The 19,531-nt window shown below is 39.4% G+C and overlaps 1 protein-coding gene across 2 annotated transcripts in view; it reads right to left on the bottom strand.

The window, feature by feature from the left end:
- Positions 1 to 19,531, bottom strand: part of LOC150094569 (integrin alpha-9-like) — an 806,800-nt gene that overhangs the window by 240,659 nt on the left and 546,610 nt on the right. For both annotated transcript variants that reach the window (XM_090411876.1, XM_090411877.1), the window contains exon 19: positions 1,046 to 1,268. In XM_090411876.1, coding sequence (XP_090268002.1) covers positions 1,046 to 1,268 — 223 coding nt within the window. The remainder of the gene's footprint in view (positions 1 to 1,045; positions 1,269 to 19,531) is intronic.

The raw sequence follows: 19,531 nt of genomic DNA, 5'->3' as shown, positions 1-19,531 counted from the left end.
TTTAGCAAATTCATGCTGTACATCAAAGAAAATACCATTGTTGTCAACCCAATTCTGGATCCTAATTCTCACAAGCTTCTCCAACAACTTAACTACAACACTTGACACACAGATGAGCCTATAGTTTGATGCTTGAGTTCTATCACCTCCTTTATGAAGTGGCACAATCTTGCCCTCCTTCCACTCTTTAGGGACTTGACCAAGTGCAAGACTCATATTAAAAAAATATGTCAAGGCAGATGTCAGGTCCCTGGCACATTCCTTCAAAATATGTGGTGATATATTGTCAAGTCCCACAGCCTTAATTAACTTCATACCCTTCCATCTCTATTCCTGTCAGGATGTCATCCTCATCCAACCATGTCTCACTTATTCTGACAATTTTTGGGCGAAAAGGCTCAATGAATGCCACCACTTCTAGCATTTGTATACAGACACAGCAGCTTATTCCTGGATCTGTAGCTAGTTCCACTGACACCACTTTTTTGATGTGACTTCTCCATGCATAACTGGAGCCATTTCTTTTTCTCCTTATTTATCTTCTAATGTTCTTCAGATCCAACTGCTTTCTCTTTATCCCAGGTCATACCTTTCCCTTCCCTTTTCTCTACACATGTATTCATATCCTCATCAAGCCTGGTTATGATTCCAATTTAGTCTCAAGGTTTTATTAATAATTTTTTTGTTAAGGTTACAGAGATTTTGATCTATATCTCACCTTTCCTTTAAGTTTACTATCATAGTGCTCTTGGAATAATGTTTGGTGGGTTTGTAGATCCTTGCACAGAGGATGCACATATATGACTAGCAAATTCTGTTTCAAGTAGCCTTAAGAGAATCCATATCCCTAGCTACACAACTTTCACTGCTGTTTTGTTCTCTGAGGAACTTGTCTACTACTTCCACCTGTGTAGTCTTCAGAAATAAATGTCAAAAACATGCAGTTTTTGGAAATCTTCACCTGCAACAGATCTCTATAAACTTATCAAAGATAAACATACAAGAGCTACTATCTGCACAAAAAAGGAATAACATTTCAACTTACAGTATGATATTTTTGAAGTGGATTACCAATATCACACATTAGTGTGGCATTAGTTTCAATATTGCTGTTCTCAATATTGTTACACTCTGCTTCATTAATGATCTCAATTTCTGGTGGAAAAGTAATGTAAACATCTGCTGAATATGCTGGATCACCTAGGTTGCTCACATTTACCTCCAAAGTGATGCTTGTATTCTGACCTCGAACAAGGAATTCATGTGGACTATAAGAATGAAAAAAAAAAAATTATAAAACCACAATAATTAAATCATAATAAGGCGGACATTTTAGTCCAAGTAGAACATTTCCAAAATTCTTATACATAGTTATATATTTAAACTTTCACAAAAGTTAAAAACCACAGATTTCAATCTTGTCTCATACAGTTGTGTGAAGCACTATTATTATTAACACCAGACCTCCATGGAGTCTTTCGACTCCATGTATCTGCTTTCATCACAATGTCAGTCAATGCATTCCACTCATCGACCACTCTCTCCATGCAAAGAACCTGCTCCTTATCCCCTTCCTCAAAACCTTATACAGCTTTCAGGGAGTTCCCTTTTTCTATCCCTCCCCCATTCTGTGACAAATTTCTTCCACATTAACCTGATAATAGTGCTTTACCAAATTAAATATCTCAATCATATTCCCCCTCTCTTCCTCCAATTCACAAGGCTTTGCAAACTGGATCCTCCCAATCTGTTCTCATATCCCAAAGATTAGTTTACATATTAAACAGTCTTCTCTGGACACTTTCTAATATATCCTCATCACCATGAAAGACTGAGGACCAAATCTCAGCACAATATTCCATATGAGGCCTGAATAAGCTCTTATACAATGAAACCAAAACCTCTTTATTTCTTCAAGGTCTGTGGCATCATTGCCATAATGTCTTACAACTTGTGCAATGTGACCTCTGAACTTCAGATCCTTGTCCACTACTACTCCAAAGTCTTATCTCCAACTTTCTCCAGAATTTCCCTGCCAAGTGTATACTTGGCATCCAATTAATGCCTACCAAATTTCAGAACCTTACATTTTGAAGCACTGAATTGAGAGTTCCACACTGTTGCCCACTAATACAACATATTTATGCAATCCTGTAAAGCCAGAACATCTTGATTCCACATCGCCCTTCCCACTTTTGCATAATCTGCAAACAGTTGTAAATCACCAGTTAAACTATCCAAAATCATTAATATACAAATTAAATAACAATGGTCCAAAAACAGAACACTCTGGCACACTACTAGTGACTTTCCTCTTTCAAGAGTGAAGCCATCTCACCCCCCCCCCCCCATTCACAACTTGCTGATACCTGTCTGATGGCCAGTCATCTATCACTCACTAGTCTGTTATCCAATCCCATCTGCTTCAGTTTAGCAACCATGTTGTGGTGTGGCAATCTGTCATAAGCCTTTGCAAAATCTAAGTATATCACTGTATATGCATTTCCTTGTTCGACACATTCAAGTATGAATGTATTTTCAAATACATTCAATGTTTGATCATCTCATAATGTTATGTTTTCTGATTGAACATGGGTTGGGGGAATTTAAGCAACACAGCCTTTCATTTTTACTTTTGTGAAACAGTCTCTTGTCAACCCATTTCTTCAGTACTGCTTGAAAAAAACAACAACAACAACAGAATTTGTTGTTTTTCGGCTTTGCACTTTTAAGCAAGGAACTCAAGGAAATAAGAGTATATTGCTGATATTTTAGCAAATATCTCCCTGAGAATGTTGGCAATTGCAGCTGGTTTGGCAACTATGCATCCTTTATATTCAAGATTGATGGAGAGGGTGAGTGGTGTAGCTATTCTTCAGATTTTGTCCTAGACTTCAATTTTGCAGTTAATGTTCTTGTTAAGGAAGGGGAGTATTGAATCCGGTCTTATAATAGATGGTGCATTTGAAAGCATCAAGGTTTGTGGTTGTTGGGTATCTGTGAAAGATACTCTGTTTTCTTCGTTAATGCTGCACGATCATCATTCCACCTACACTTGGAGAAATGTGGAACTGACTAGATATTATTATTATTATTATTATTATTCAGACCTCCATGGAGTCAAAATACTCATCATGGGAGGTCCTTCCTAAGAACATAAAGTCTGTCAAGACTCATCGAGGGGAGGTCCCCCATAAAAAACACAAAGTCTATAATACCATTCCTTAAACTCATTGACTGTTCTCGCTCTCACCACTCCATCAGACAATGCATTCCATGGTTCAAGCACTCTCCATGCAAAGAAACCACTCCTCACCCTCTTGCTCACAGTTTCCTTTCGTAACTTCCACGGATGGCCCCTTGTCATCACTCCTTCCCACTGTTCAACCAAGCGAAAGAACTCCCCAGTGTTAACCCTGTAACCACCTCTCAACAGTTTAAAAGTCTCAATCATATCACCTCTCCTTCTTCTATCCACCAAACTCTGCAGTCCACATTCCCTCAGTCGAGCCTCATAACTAAAATTGTACAGTCCTGAAACCATCTTTGTCATCCGTCTTTGTACCATTTCCACAGTTAATTTGTCCCCTTCAAATCCTGGAGACCAAATCTGAGAACAATAGTCAAAGTGTGGTCTGATCAGAGACTTATACAACAGAATGATAACCCTCTTATCTCTGCAGGCGAGTGTCCTTCTCATAATTGCAGCAATCCTCTGTGTTACTTTCACCACCTTTGCAACATGTTCCCTAAATTTCAGGTTTCTATCAATCATCAACCCCAGACCTCTTGTCTCCCCTACTTCCTCCAGTATAACTCCTCCCATAGAGTAGTATGCAGCATCCCATCGATGTTTCCCAAACCTCAAGACCTTACATTTTGCTGCTTTCAACTGACATCCCCATTCATTTGCTCATCTATCTAGCTTATTCAAATCCTCTTGCAGGGCTACCACATCTGCACTATTACTAATAATCCTTCCCAGTTTTGCATCATCCACAAACAACTGAATATCTCCTTGCAATCCACTGGCAATGTCATTGATATAAAGGTTAAACAATATATGTCCTAGTACTGAGCCCTGTGTGGACCCCACTTGTAACACTCTGCCTCCTTGAAACTGCTCCACCACACACAACTCTCTGATAACTATCAGACAGCCAATCCTGAATCCAGTTGACCAATCTGACATCCAGACTCATGTGCTGCAACTTAAATATCAGCTTATCATGTGGCACCCTGTCAAATGCCTTTGCTAAGTCTAAGAAAATTGCAGTATATGCTTTTCCCTCATTTAATGTTCTTGTAACTTTATTATAAAAGGCTAGCATATTGCTAAATATAGCAATATGCTGTTTTAGCATATAGCATATTGCTAAAACAAGAGCGCCCTTTCACAAATCCATGTTGACTCTCACAGATAACGTTACCCTCATCTTCCCAATGCTGTATACAGTTCCTCACTACTTTCTCCAAGATCTTAACAACTACTGATGACAAACTGGCCTATAATTAACACTTCCAGTCTGTTACCACCCTTATGCAATGGCAATATCTTACCTTCCTTCCATTCCATGGGCACCTTTCCGGCAGCCAGACTTTCATTGAAAAGCCAGGTTAAAGACACTGTCAGTTCCCTAGCACATTCTCTCAAAACTCGTGGTGCAATACCATCCAGTCCCAAAGCTTTACTGACATGCAGAGTACTGAGTATCTGAAACACACTCTCCTCCTGTGCCTCTAAACCCCGAACCTGCCCTATCCCTCTAGCATTAAAACTGACTCCTCTAGGATGAAATACTCCAATAAAGTGTTCATTGAACAATTCCACTATGTCCTCTGCATTAGTCACTCTATTCCCATTTTTATCCCACAATATCATTCTTCCACAGTCATTTCTACTCCTACTGGCCACATAGCTAAAAAATTCCCTAGGATTTTCTTTGGATCTTAGGGCCAATCTCCTCTCATATTCCAGTTTCACTTTCCTTACTACACTAGTCACTCTTCTGGCCTGTGTCTTATATTCTTCATGCATCTTCTCTTCACCTGTCTCCTTATATCTCTTCCATAGCCTCTTTTTCGCATGCAATTCCTGTTTAATATTGTTTGTTATCCATTTTACTCCAAATTGTGTCCTCTTCTTCACTCGTGGTATACAACTTACCATTGCTGCTAACATATATTCCCTCACAATTTCCCAAGCACTAATGATATCCCAGCCTTCCAATTCCTCCCTCCATGAAACTTCCCGAAGTTGACGTCTAAGATCATTATAATCACCTGCTTTATAATTCCACATAAGTTCCCATCTCTTTGATACTCCGCACGTCTATTCATTTTCCAAGTCAAAACCATATGGTCACTCTCTCCAACTGGTGGGAGAGATGTCATCTCAGTTATTATCAACTCTTCTGATGCTATAACCAAATCCAAAACTCTTGAACATCTTGTTCCCTCTGTTACATTTTGCCTAAGACATTTGTCCCTTAAGAATTCTAGAAATTCCATTCCCCTATTGATACATGCATCTTCCTATCTCCAATTTATACTACTGTAGTTAAAATCTCCCATAACAATCATTCTTCTTGCACTTGCCAAACTTAACTGTCTAAACATCTCCTGGTCCCCATCCTCTGTGCTCCTGGGTCTGTAGCAACACCCCCACTAAATATCCTGTCTTACCCACCTCTACCTCACACCATATGCTTTCAAAATTATTTGTCTCACTGCCTTCAAAAGCCTCCACTCTTAGAGGACATAGGTCGTCACTTATCATAAGCAGTACCCCACCACCACGCTTTCCCCTCCTATCCTGCTGAAAACTGCTGTACCCAGCAACTTCTATTCATGTTATTATAACCTCTTCTGTCAACCATGTTTCAGTGATCCCAATAATGTTTGGCCAGGCTGATGCTATCTGCGCCACCAATTCCTCTCCCATTATTCCTTATACTCCTGCCATTAGTATATAGCATATAAATGCCATTGTTTCAGCATTATCCCCTCTAGACTCCACTGGGATCAGTGTTACCTGATGTCATCTCCCTTCTCTCAAGTATCCATTCCCACAAGAGGCCACTCCTGCTATCCTATCATCCTCCCTGGGGACACATTGACTCATTCAGAACAGTAATCTCTCCAGATGCCTACATCCTTCCTCATTCAAATGTAAGCAGTCTCTCGCATACGATTCCTCTCTTTCCTCAAATGCACTCCAAGCATCCACATATACCAGTCCTCTCTTGTCACACACTCTAGCTATTATGTCATTCAATATTATTGCTTTTCAGCTCAGTTCGTCATTATCATACCTAGGCAACACGCACACTATTTTTCCTCTCTCTGTTTTCTTCTGTACAGCCTCAAGCAAAAGTCTCATATCTCTCTCTCTGCCTGACTTACATTACCATTCAAGTCATTTGTTCCTACCATCACAATCATCTCATCCACCCTTTCACCTATCTTAATTGCCATAGCCACCCTTTCTATTGTTCCTCCTAGCAAACACTCCTTACGCATCCTATCTTGAACGCCACAGATCATTGAGTCACCATACATTATACACGAATTGCATTGTAATACACTGTCATTTGCTTCACTTCATCACTAACAGGAGATGAGCTACTTGTGCAAAATTGAATTCTGCGAAAGTAGAGAATTTGGGCCAGTCAAAAAAAAAAAAGAAAAAACAAAAAGGTGACTATCAGTAGGAAATGGTCACAATCATATAAGGTGTCTTCAATTTCCCACTTGAATAGTATGAAGAGGGAGGGTGAGCAGATAGTTCAGTCAATGGCAATGAATGTTTGGGCAAGTATGCCAAAGAAGGTGTTGCTTATCATGTGCAAGCGGGAGAGATTATTTTTGTGAAGCAGACACTCAACAATTCTTCTTCTGTTTTCTTGGTCACTACCCCACAGAGTGCTGTGTCCATTTAAATCCCAAATTAAAAGTAATGAGGTGGCAAATGCAACATGACATCATCAAAGTTATACTGAGAGATATCTGCAGCAAGAGTTCTGACTGAGAGTTGGATGTCCTTTACCTCTAATCGAGTGTTAAGCAGGACTTACTAAAAGGAGTGCGGTTGCCTATTAGGATAGTAATTCCTCTGTGGGAAGGCCTATCCCTGGAAGAGTTATATTTTATAATTACCAGATCATCACTGGGATTCATGTACATTTCCTGCAGGCAGAAGCATACTGGTTTATACTTCTGAAAGAGAGCTTTGAGGTGCTGATGTTTTCAGGAAATCTATGCTGATTCTTCATTATTATTATTCTGGATCTTCACAGTCTAACAATAAAATTAGTTTAATCCTTTTTCCAAGTGTGAGCAAACAAAGTTTGCGCCTGAAAGTATCTTCAGGACTGGGGTAAGGTGGTACAACACCAGGACAACTCATTGCAAAGGTGGAGCAAGCTACCAACACTCCTATCTCAGTATCTCCTATAATGCAAAACACATCTCCTTGCGGATATGTCTAATGTTATGCATTAAGGGAAGGGCCACTACCCAGACTAGTTTCGACCTTTATTGAGGTCTCTTCAGTGGGTGTTGTACCACCTTACACCACCTTACCCCAGTCCTGAAGATACTTTCAGGCGCAAACTTTGTTTGCTCACACTTGGAAAATGGATTAAACTAATTTTATTATACTCTAACCAAGTGAAAAATAAACTTTCAACATCTTTCTCTAAATCCAGAGTAATTTATTAAAAAAAGGGTGGCACACCATTTGGCAACTCCTATAGGTAGAGATGACCTGCTAATGCTTCTGCCTGGTATCTCCACTTGGGCCTGGCTCCCACTGAAGAGACCTCAATAAAGATCGAAACTAGTCTGGATAGTGGCCCTTTCCTTAATGCATAACATTAGACATATCCACAAGGAGATGTGTTTTGCATTATAGGAGATACTGAGATAGGAGTGTTGGTAGCTTTCTCCACCTTTGCAGCGAGTTTCCCTGGTGTTGTACCACCTTACCCCAGTCCTGAAGATACTTTCAGGCTCAAACTTTGTTTGCTCACACTTGGAAAAAAGGATTAAACTAATTTTATTATACTCTAACCAAGTGAAAAATAAACTTTCAAGATCTTCACAGTCATAAGACTCATTGGTAAGATGTACTCATTGGAAGACAATACAATACAATGAGCCAACACAAAAATCTATCATACCACTCCTTAAACTCATTTAACACTAAGTAATGATACAACCACCCTCCATGTAAAAAAGTCACTTCTTACCATTGCACTTTCCACATCATTTTACAACTTCCAGTGATGGCCTCTTGCCCTTCTTCCTCCTCCTTGTTTTATATATGAAAAATGTCCCCTGTATATATTCTGTAAATACCTGTCAACAGTTTAAATGTCTCAATCATCTTACTCCATTGTCTATCAATCAAACTATAGTTTGTATGACTTCCCACAGACTGCTGTCGTAACTAATATAGAGTCCTGATATCATTTTGGTTATCTGACTCTGTATCCAGGATTACTTTATCCCCTTCATATCCATATGACCAGATCTAGCCACAATAGTTCAGATGTGACCTATTCAGGGTGATACAATGGTATAGCCCTGATTGGGTCTGATTAGTATTGCAGAAATCCCCTGTGTTGCCTTCACCACCTTTCCAACATGTGCCCTAAACTTGAAATTTTTATCAACAATTACCACAAAATCTGTTACCTCACCCATTTATCCTAGTAGATTTCCACCAATGGAGTATACAACCTCCCATCTGTGGATCCCAAATTTCCCGACCTTATATTTAGTTTTGCTAAATGGAATCCCCATTCATTCACCCAGGTTATTCATATCCTCTTAAAGAGTCAAAGCATCAGAACTATTACTAAAAACCCACCCAAGCTTCACATCACCTGCAACCTACTGACAATATCATTGACATAAAGGTTAAAATGCAAAGGTCCCAGTACTGACTCCTGTGGAATTCTCTTGTGACTTTCCTCTTCCTTGATATAGCTCTCCTACAGTATACCCAACTGCCTAATATCTTGCAGACAGCCAATTTCCACTTCACAACCTGATATCTAATCCCATGTATTGCAACTTAAATAACAAGTTATCATGTGATACCTATCAAATGTCTGAAATTTTTTTTAAAAAAATGGCAGTATATGCCTTTTCCTCATCAACTGCACTTTGTCACTTTATTATAAACGGCAAGCAATTTACTGAAATAAAACTGTCCTTTAATAAATGCATGCTGACTTTCACAGGTAATATTACCCTCCTTTACCCAATTCTCTATATGATCTCTAATTCCTCCAAAATCTTAACAACCACAGAAGAAATACATACTGGTCTATAGTTAGATGCCTATATTCTATAACCATCCTTGCATAATGACACTCTTTTATCCTCCTTCTACTCATTGGACAATTGCATTGAACTGCAATGTAATGGAGCTGTTAGTTCCTTAGCACATTCTCTCAAAACACACAGTGAAATCCCAATGAGTCCCACTGCCTTCTTGATTTCCTGATTACTTAGTATTTGAAACACATGCACTTCTAAGAATTGAATCTTTCCCATTCCTCCAAGAATAAAACCTGTTTTTCCATAATAAAATGCCCTAATAAACTGATAATTAAACAGTTCCACATTGTCAACATTGGTCACCTGACCTCCTTTTTCATCTAATAGAATCATTCATCCACAATCATTTCTTTTCCTCCTGGCAACATAATACAGTAATTCTTAGGATTTCCTTACTGAAGTATTTATTGTATGCCACTTTGATTTGCCTTACTATACTAGTCACTTTCCTGGCCTGATGTTGGAAATACGTGGATTCGAATCTCGTCTAGAATGCTAAGAACCTTTGGTTAGTTAGCCAGTCTCATTTGGAGATGGCAGGCTGTTTCTTACGAGAAACTGAGGTTTTTCATCCCGCAAAACAGACAACCAGCCCTAAGAACTCACAAAATGCACTAGCCTCATAGCCTGAGTTGCTTCAGCTGTAAATCCAAAACACCCTTGGCTAACCTAAACTGAGTCATTTCTCATGTCACTGCTCTCAAACTCTCTTTATATGTTCTTCCAGAACCACTTTTACATTTGCAGTTCCTGTTTTATTTCTCTAGTCCCACTTTACAACAAATTATTTTATCTTTTTCTATTTGCCACTGCTGTTGATAAATATTTCTTCACTAGCCCCATATACTGCTGACATCTCCTCTCTCTTTTGCAATTCTTCCTTCCATGGAATTGATCTAATCTGATTTTTAGGGATGCAGCAAAGCAGGATTTCGTCAAAGCACTGAGAATATTAAGCAGAAGCATACCGAATTAAATTTTATTAACAAATGTTTTGAGGGAAAAAAAATACACTCATTAAATTTTTTATGAATTTTTAATAAGATTTTTTTAATAAAATTTAATTCAAAATGTTTAAAATTTAATTAATTATATTTTGGCCAAATATTCAGCACTTGCACTTCAGTCAAATATATATATATATATATATATATATATAAACTTAGAAAGTTTCATAAACTGACCGGACAGCATAGGAAATTATTATTATTATTTTGGTAACCTCCATGAAGTCAACAGACTCATTATGGGAGGCCCACTCAACCAACAACATGTCTATCATAATGAGCTTTGAAGTTATTTATACTACCTGCATTTACAATGCGCTCTGGATGCATTCCATTCGCTAACAGCTCTATGTAAAAAACTACTCCTCACACCCTTCTTCAACACATCTTTATACAACTTCCAGGGATGGCCTCTTGATTTTCCCATCTTAACATCCATTCTTTCTTATAATTCCTTCTGTATTAATCTGATAGACTCCTTTAACTAGAAAGTCTGTATCATATCTCCTCTTTTCCTGCTATCTACCAACCTCTGTAATCCACATTCTCTCAAATGCTCTTCATAACCAACACTCCAGAGTCCTGATATCACTTTGGTTATTTGTCTTTGGACCATCTCTAGTGTTTCCACATCACAGTGAAAACTAGGTAACCAAAACAGAGCACAATAGTCCATATGTGGTCTGACCAATGCATTATATAGAAGAACCACCACCACAACCACCTCCTTATCCCTACATGTCAGTGTACTTTTTATTATTATTATTATTATTATTATTATTATGGGCAACTCCAGGGAGTCATTTGACTCATCGAGGGAGGCCCCAAATCATTTTCATCACAACTATTCGACATTCATACAGTATCTATCATACCTCGCCTTAAACTCATTCACTGTCACAGCATCCACCACAGACTCAGGGAGCGCATTCCACTCATTCACTACTCTAAAAGTAAAGAACCCAGCTCTAACACCTTTACTAACCACACTTTTGCCCAGTTTCCATGGATGTCCCCTAGTCCTCCCACAACCAGCCCTGTTCTCAAAAATTTCTTCTGAATTAATTTTATAGAAACCCTTCAGTAATTTGAATGTCTCAATCATATCTCCCCTCCTCCGCCTATCAACCAATTTTTGCAACCCACAAATCCTCAACCTGTTCTCATACGGTTCATTCCACAGACCTGCTATCATCTTGGTCACTCGCCTCTGGATCCTCTCCACCTCCTCCCCATCAAGAAGAAACCTAGGTGACCAAATCTGAGCACAGTAGTCGAGATGAGGTCTTATCAAGGCTCGATACAGAGGAACAATAACCTGCTTGTCTCTGCTTGTCAACGTATTCTTCAGCAACCAAGTGATTTGATGAGCTGATTTGGCCACTTTTGCAATGTGTCCCCTAAATTTCAATTCCTTATCCACCAACACTCCTAAATCTCGTGCCTCATCAATTTCCTGGAGCACGGTTCCACCAATGCAGTAAACTGCCTCCCATCTTTTCACCCCAAAATGCATAACCTTACATTTTGCCACATTAAATTGACATCCATTCTCCCTAGCCCAGACCTCCAATCTATCCAAATCATCCTGCAAAATTTTGACGTCATCTGCATTCACTATTGCCCTACCCAACTTCGCATCATCCGCAAACAAATGAACTGTTCCTCTCAGATCCTTTCCTATATCATTTATGAACAAATTAAACAGCAGTGGTCCAAGAACAGATCCTTGTGGTACACCACTAGTCACAGGCCGTCTTGTGGACTCTACTCCTGAGTAAACCACTCTCTGATATCTCTCCGTCAACCACCCTCCTATCCATCTCACCAACCCTATGTCCATTCCCATATGCTGCAATTTACTGATTAGAATTCCATGTGGTATCCTGTCAAAGGCCTTAGCAAGGTCCAGCAGAATCACTGTAAATCCATTACCCTTATCCAGTTCAGCCGTCACTGTGTTATAATACGTGAGCAAGTTACTGAGGCATGACCTACCCTTCACAAAACCATGCTGTCCCCGATACAGTATCCCATTTTCTTCTATCCAATCTTGTATTTTCCTCTTGACTATTTTCTCTAAGACCTTGATAATGATTCCTGTTATGCTGATTGGCCGGTAATTTTCAACAGCAGCCTTGGAACCACCTTTGTGCAGTGGAACTATTTTCCCCTCTTTCCACCCCCTTGGGACTGACCCAGTCCTGAGGCTCAAATTAAACATAATGGTCAAGGGCACTGACAATTCTTTGGCCGCTTCACGTACGACACGAGCTGGTATACCATCCAATCCCACAGATGTATTGACATTGAGGTTCTGTAATAGACTAGTTACCTCTACCTCATTCATCACAATTCCAGTATAAGCTGTTGGTTCCTCCATTTCCGCAAAGCCACCACCTGGATGATATACTCTTGCAAAGTGTTCGCTCAGTAATTCCACAACATCGACTGATTCAGTTACCTCCCTACCCTCAGCATTTTTTAAGATCATTCTACCATGAGCATTTTTCCTTTTACTTGCAACATATTGAAAAAACTGTTTGGGATTCTCTTTAGCCTGCATGGCCAATTTCCTTTCGTAATCTGCTTTTGCTTTTCTTACCACCCTTGTTACCATCCTGGCCTGAGCTTTATACTGTTCATGCACCTGATGGTCACCCTTCTCCTTAAATTCCCTCCACAATTGTTTCTTTTTTTGCAGCTCAAGCTTAATAGTGTTATTCATCCATTTAACCCCTACCTGATTTATTATTTGGACTCTTGGTATACAGTCAACCATTGCCTCCTGCAAACAGTTCTTGACCACCTCCCATGCACCATCAACATCCAGCCCTTGCAGTTTTACATGCCATGGCATTGAGCCAAGCACACACCTAAGCTTGTCATACTTACCATCCCGGTAATTCCACATATACCCTGTCTTAATTGTAAATTCGACTCCTTTAGCCACCTCCCAAGTCATGACCTTATGGTCACTCTCACCAATTGGTGGCAACAAGGTCATGTTCGTTACAGCCACATTCTCAGTTGCAATTACTAGGTCCAGCACTCTCTGCCCCCTGGTATTTTCCAATACATGTTGCCGTAGATAGTTGTCCCTTAATAACTGCATAAAATCCAATTCCTTCCTCCCATGTGCCCTCTCCTCTTTCCAGTCAATATTACCATAATTGAAATCACCCATAATAATTACCCTCCTTCCATTCATTTCTTCTATTTGCTTATGCATACTATTCCCACCATCCACTCCATCACCCGGTCTATAGCAGCACCCAATTGTATATTTTGTTCTGCTAGATTGTATCTCACACCAAACAGCCTCAAATGTGCTTTTTTCCCCATCCTGCAGTTCAACTTCTATACTCCTTGGCTGAAGCTCATCAGCTATCATCAATAACACTCCTCCCCCCTTTTTATTCACCCTGTCACTCCTGAACACGCTATACCCATCGCATTCAATCCCACTAGCTTTATCATCTTCTGTCAGCCATGTTTCACTAATACCGACAACCTGTGGCCTGGAAGTGCCAACCATGGCCAAAAACTCTTCCTTCTTGTTCCTAATACTCCTGGCATTAGTGTACATGAATCGCAGAAGCCCATTTGTCCCATCCCTACTTTGATTCCTTATACTAATTATCCCATTCTGATTTGTTGTCCGTCGTACTCGCTCGGGCATAATATGCTCATTCATACACTTAACTGCCCCCCCCCCTAAAGTCTGCATATCTACTCCCCCCCCTCTTAATAAATCTAGTTTCCCTGAGTCTGTACATCCACTTCCACATCATTCATCAACACTCTTTCAAGTCTCCGTACACCAACTCCATTCAAATGTAACCCATCCATCTTATATAAGTCCTTTCGCCCATCGAACTCATTCCACACATCCACAAATTCCACACCACTCTCCATGCATAACCCACGCATAAAGTCATTGGCAATTATGGCCCTCCTTCTAAACACTTCGCTGTCATACCGCGGTAAGATACTCACCATCCTAACTCTCTCACTCTTCTCTTTTGCTACCTCAAACAACTCCCTCACATCCTCTATCATTTCCATTTTGTCCTCTTTCAAATCATTCGTTCCTGCCACTATTATCATCTCTTTCACCCTCTGTTTCTTTCACCCTCATTATAGCAGCAATGTAATGTGATGTTTTTGCAACACTAGCAATATGCCCTAAAAACTTCAATCCACTGTCTACCAGATCCTGAATCTCATCTACTTCCTAAAGAACAGCTCCACTAATACAGTATGTAGCAATATATCTCTGTATCCCAGAGCTTGCATTTATTAATATTAAAACTGCAACCACTACTAATTTGTCCAAGCTAAAAGTCTATTCAAATCTTCCTGTAGAGAATTATTATTATTATTATTATGTGACACCTCCAGGGAGTCCAAAGACTCATCAAGGGTGAGTGTGCCAACAGTGAACAATAGATCCCATTCCAACTACTAACTGCACTCAAACTTGCTTAATTTTTTGCGAGCCATCAGTAGCAAAGGTTCTACCAATCGACCAACCTTTGCTGAATTAGGAGAGCTAATCTCAGGTAGTATGGTCACTTAAACAGAATAGGAGAGGAAAGATTAGCAAACCAAGTGTTCTCTGCCAGGTTGACAGGAAAAAGACCCAGAAGAAGACCAAGATATAGGTGGGTTGATACAGTAAAAAGTGCCTTGAAGACAGAAATGTAAGACCTGATAATATTGGAGTCTTGACATTTAACAGACTGATTTAGAGGAAAATTGTAGATAGGAAGTTAGTAATGATGTAAATTTTCATTAGTATTATTATCACCCCAAGACCTCATGGAATCAAAGACTCATCTGGGAGGTCCTTTTATCACACAGACATCTCATCAGACTGTCTTAAATACACTCAAACTAGCTGCAGACACCACTCTCTCAGGCAAGGCATTCGGATCATTCACAACTCTGCATGAAAAAAACCTGCCTCTCACTCCCCTACTCATGAATTAATCTATGAATTAATAATCTCATACGTTATTAAAACTGCAAGGGCTGGATGTTGATAATGCATGGGAGGTGGTTAAGAAGTGTTTGCAGGAGGCAATGGTTGACTGTATACCAAGAGTCCGAATAATAAATCAAGTAGGGGTTAATTGGATGAATAACACTATTAAGCTTGAGCTGCAAAAAAAGAAACAATTGTGGAGGGAATTTAAGGAGAAAGGTGACTAGCAGGTGCAGGAACAGTATAAAGCTCAGGCCAGGATGGTAACAAGGGTGGTAAGAAAAGCAAAAGCGGATTACGAAAGAAAATTGACCATGCAGGCTAAAGAGAATCCCAAACAGTTTTTTCAATATGTTGCAAGTAAAAGGAAAAATGTTCATGGTAGAATGATCTTAAAAAATGCTGAGGGTAGGGAGGTAACCGAATTAGTCAATATAGTGGAATTACTGAGCGAGCATTTTACAAGAGTATATCATCCAGGTGGTGACATTGCAGGAATGGAAGAACCAACAGCTTATACTGGAATTGTGATGAATGAAGTAGAGGTAACTAGTCTATTACAGAACCTCAATGTCAATACATCTGTGGGATTGGATGGTATACCAGCTCGTGTTGTACATGAAGTGGCTAAAGAATTGTCAGCGCCCTTGACCATTTTGTTTAATTTGAGTCTTGGGTCGGGGTCTGTCCCAAGTGGGTGGAAAGAGGGGAAAATAGTTCCGCTGCATAAAGGTGGTTCCAAGGCTGCTGTTGAAAATTACTGGCCAATCAGCATAACAGGAATCATTATCAAGGTCTTGGAGAAAATAGTCAAGAGGAAAATACAAGATTGGATAGAAGAAAATGGGATACTGTATCTGGGACAGCATGGTTTTGTGAAGGGTAGGTCATGCCTCAGTAACTTGCTCACGTATTATAACACAGTGACGGCTGAACTGGATAAGGGTAATGGGTTTACAGTGATTCTACTGGACCTTGCTAAGGCCTTTGACAGGATACCACATGGAATTCTAATCAGTAAAATGCAGCATATGGGGATGGATATAGGGTTGGTGAGATGAATAGGAGGGTGGTTGACAGAGAGATATCAGAGAGTGGTTTATTCAGGAGTAGAATCCACAAGACGGCCTGTGACTAGTGGTGTGCCACAAGGATCTGTTCTTGGACCACTGCTGTTTAATTTGTTCATTAATGATATAGTAAAGGATCTGAGAGGAACAGTTCATTTGTTTGCGGATGATGCAAAGTTGGGTAGGGCAATAGTGAATGCAGATGTCGTCAAAATTTTGCAAGATGATTTGGATAGATTGGAGGTCTGGGCTAAGGTGAATGGATGTCAATTTAATGTGGCAAAATGTAAGGTTATACATTTTGTGGTGAAAAGATTAGCAGCAGATTACTACATTGGTGGAACTGTACTCCAGGAAATTGATGAGGTACGAGATTTAGGAGTGTTGGTGGATAAGGAGTTGAAGTTTAGGGGGCACATTGCAAAAGTGGCCAAATCAGCTCATCAAATCACTTGGTTGCTGAAGAATACGTTGACAAGCAGGTTATTGTTCCTCTGTATCGAGCCTTGATAAGACCTCATCTCGACTACTGTGCCCAGATTTGGTCACCTAGGTTCCTTCTTGATGGGGAGGAGGCGGAGAGGATACAGAGGCGAGTGACCAAGATGATAGCAGGTCTGTGGAATGAACCTTATGAAAACAGGTTGAGGATTTGTGGTTTGCAAAAATTGATTGATAGGAGGAGGAGAGGAGATATGATTGAGACATTCAAATTACTGAAAGGTTTCTATAAAATTAATTCAGAAGATATTTTTGAGAACAGGGCTGGTTGTGGGAGGACTAGGGGACATCCATGGAAACTGGACAAAAGTGTAGATAGTAAAGGTATTAGAGCTGGGTTCTTTACTTGTAGAGTGGTGAATGAGTGGAATGCGTTCCCAGAGTCTGTGGTGGATGCTGTGACAGTGAATGAGTTTAAGGCGAGGTATGATAGATACTGTATGAATGTAGAATAGCTGTGATGAATATGATTTGGAGTCTCCCTCGATGAGTCTAATGACTCCCTGGAGTTGCCCGTAATAATAATAATAATAATAATAAATTATTAATTCATAGAAATATTATAGAAAGTAATATCTAGAAAGTAATAAAATATCTAATAGAAAGTAATCTATGAATTAATATCAACACTACTACTGATAATTCCACCTAACATTGCATCATCGACAAACATTTGAAGATCCTCAGTTAATCCACATGAAATATCATTAACAAATAAGTGAAACAGTAGGGACCCAAGAACACAACCCTGAAGCACACCACTGGTTACCCATTTTTTTTGAGACAAGCTCCATCATAAATGACCTGCTGGTATCATTCAAAGAGCCAATCTCTGACCCATTTAACTAATATACTAACTATTCCTATCCTCTACAGATTGTACACCAGCTTATGTGGTAATTATTATTATTCCTGATACCTCCAAGGAGTTCGAAAACTCATCGCGGGAGGACACCTACAATGTTTCAACCACCACACCGAACCTCTACTACGAATCATCTCCATCAACCACAACTATTATTTTTGTCTGTAAATTGAATGTGTTCTGAAGGGCCGATTTGTCTGTATGCGGGATGAAAAACCTGAGTTTCCAGAAGGAAAAAACTTGCTACCTCCGTATGAGATCGGCTAACTCACCTTCGATTGAAATCGTCCAGATAAAGATTCCTCCCGTCGTGACGAGAATCGAACTTAGGCCTATTCCAACCGAAGGGTGCAATGTACCATTGTTCTTCCAATTGCACTACGGAGGCACTAATCTATGAACAACTTTTGCAAAATCCAAGACCATTACTGTCCACGATTCTCCCTTATCCAACACATTTATCATAAAACATAAGCAGACTGCTAAATCAAGCCCTGCTCTTCACAAACCCACGCTGACCACATTGAGAATCTTATGTACATCAACCTAATCCTGTATTCTATTTCTAACCACCTTTTCCAACACTCTGATCACAACTGCAGATATACAGAATGATCAATAATTGCAACTTTCTATTCTCAAACCATGCTTTTGGAGAGATATTATTTTGTCCTCTTTCCACTCCTGAGTTACCTTCCTCACTGCAAGACTTTCATTAAATAACCAGGTCAAGGGTATGACTTTTGCACATTCTTTAAAAATACGTGATAATATGTCATCCATTCCCACAATCTTATTAACATCTAACCCAAACAACACTTGATACACCACGGATTCTTCCCTCCCTTCTACATTAGCACATCCTTCACATGACTATAATATACACTGATGAAGTGCGCATTAAATTATTCCAATATATCATTTGCTATGGTAAATACACACACAATACACTCTGGTGTATTGTGTGTGTATTTATCACTCCTGAAGGATAAGTAGCATTTTTTTTTGTATTTTATTTGATAATATTAGGTTAACTTATTGTAGTGTTTGTTTTAAACAGCTGGGGGATTGACAGAGCTATTTAGTTTTTTAAGTAAACCCTGTATTTCTTATGTTTAAACACGATATTGTCAGCATGACACCAATGTGACAAATAAAAGCAGCAAAGACCACATTGTTGGGCAATTTGAATTTGCGGGACGTTATTCAGTGCAATGTCTGTGAAATGTATTCATCAAGAAAATTAAAGGATATGTGGAAGGAAATTGAAACTGGAGAGAGAGAGAGAGAGTGTGTATTAAGTGTTTCAAAAGTGAGTGTCTGTTAGGAGATGAGAACACAGCAAATGTCATTACAGTGGACAGTACCGATGGTAGAATGAAAAATGATGTTATTAATGTTGAATGTGCGGCCATGGCAACAGAAGAAAGCAAAATGGACATTAATAAAGAAATTGCATGCTTGAAAGTTATCCTTCATAGGACAAAGCAAGAAACTGAAAATTGGCAGAAGCAGCAAGAGATTAGCATGGCTAAAAAGATAAAGCAGCAAGTGGTCTGAAGGAATAATAAAGACCAACTGAACAAACAAGAAAAACGAGTTAAAGGAGAAAATTATGTAAAAAGACTCAATGATCAGGGGAGTACTTAATTAAAAAGTGTGACAAAATCATGTTTCCCTGGTGCAAAAATTCACGATATTACCTACACCAATTCAAAAACTTAAGGGAAGGAAATGATTTCATGGT

Source organism: Typopeltis vanoorti, chromosome 22, assembly GCF_054136105.1.
Source record: "Typopeltis vanoorti isolate ZY-2024b chromosome 22, IOZ_Tvanoo_1.0, whole genome shotgun sequence".
NCBI lineage: Eukaryota > Metazoa > Arthropoda > Arachnida > Uropygi > Thelyphonidae > Typopeltis > Typopeltis vanoorti.
This window is presented reverse-complemented; position numbering and strand designations above follow the sequence as displayed.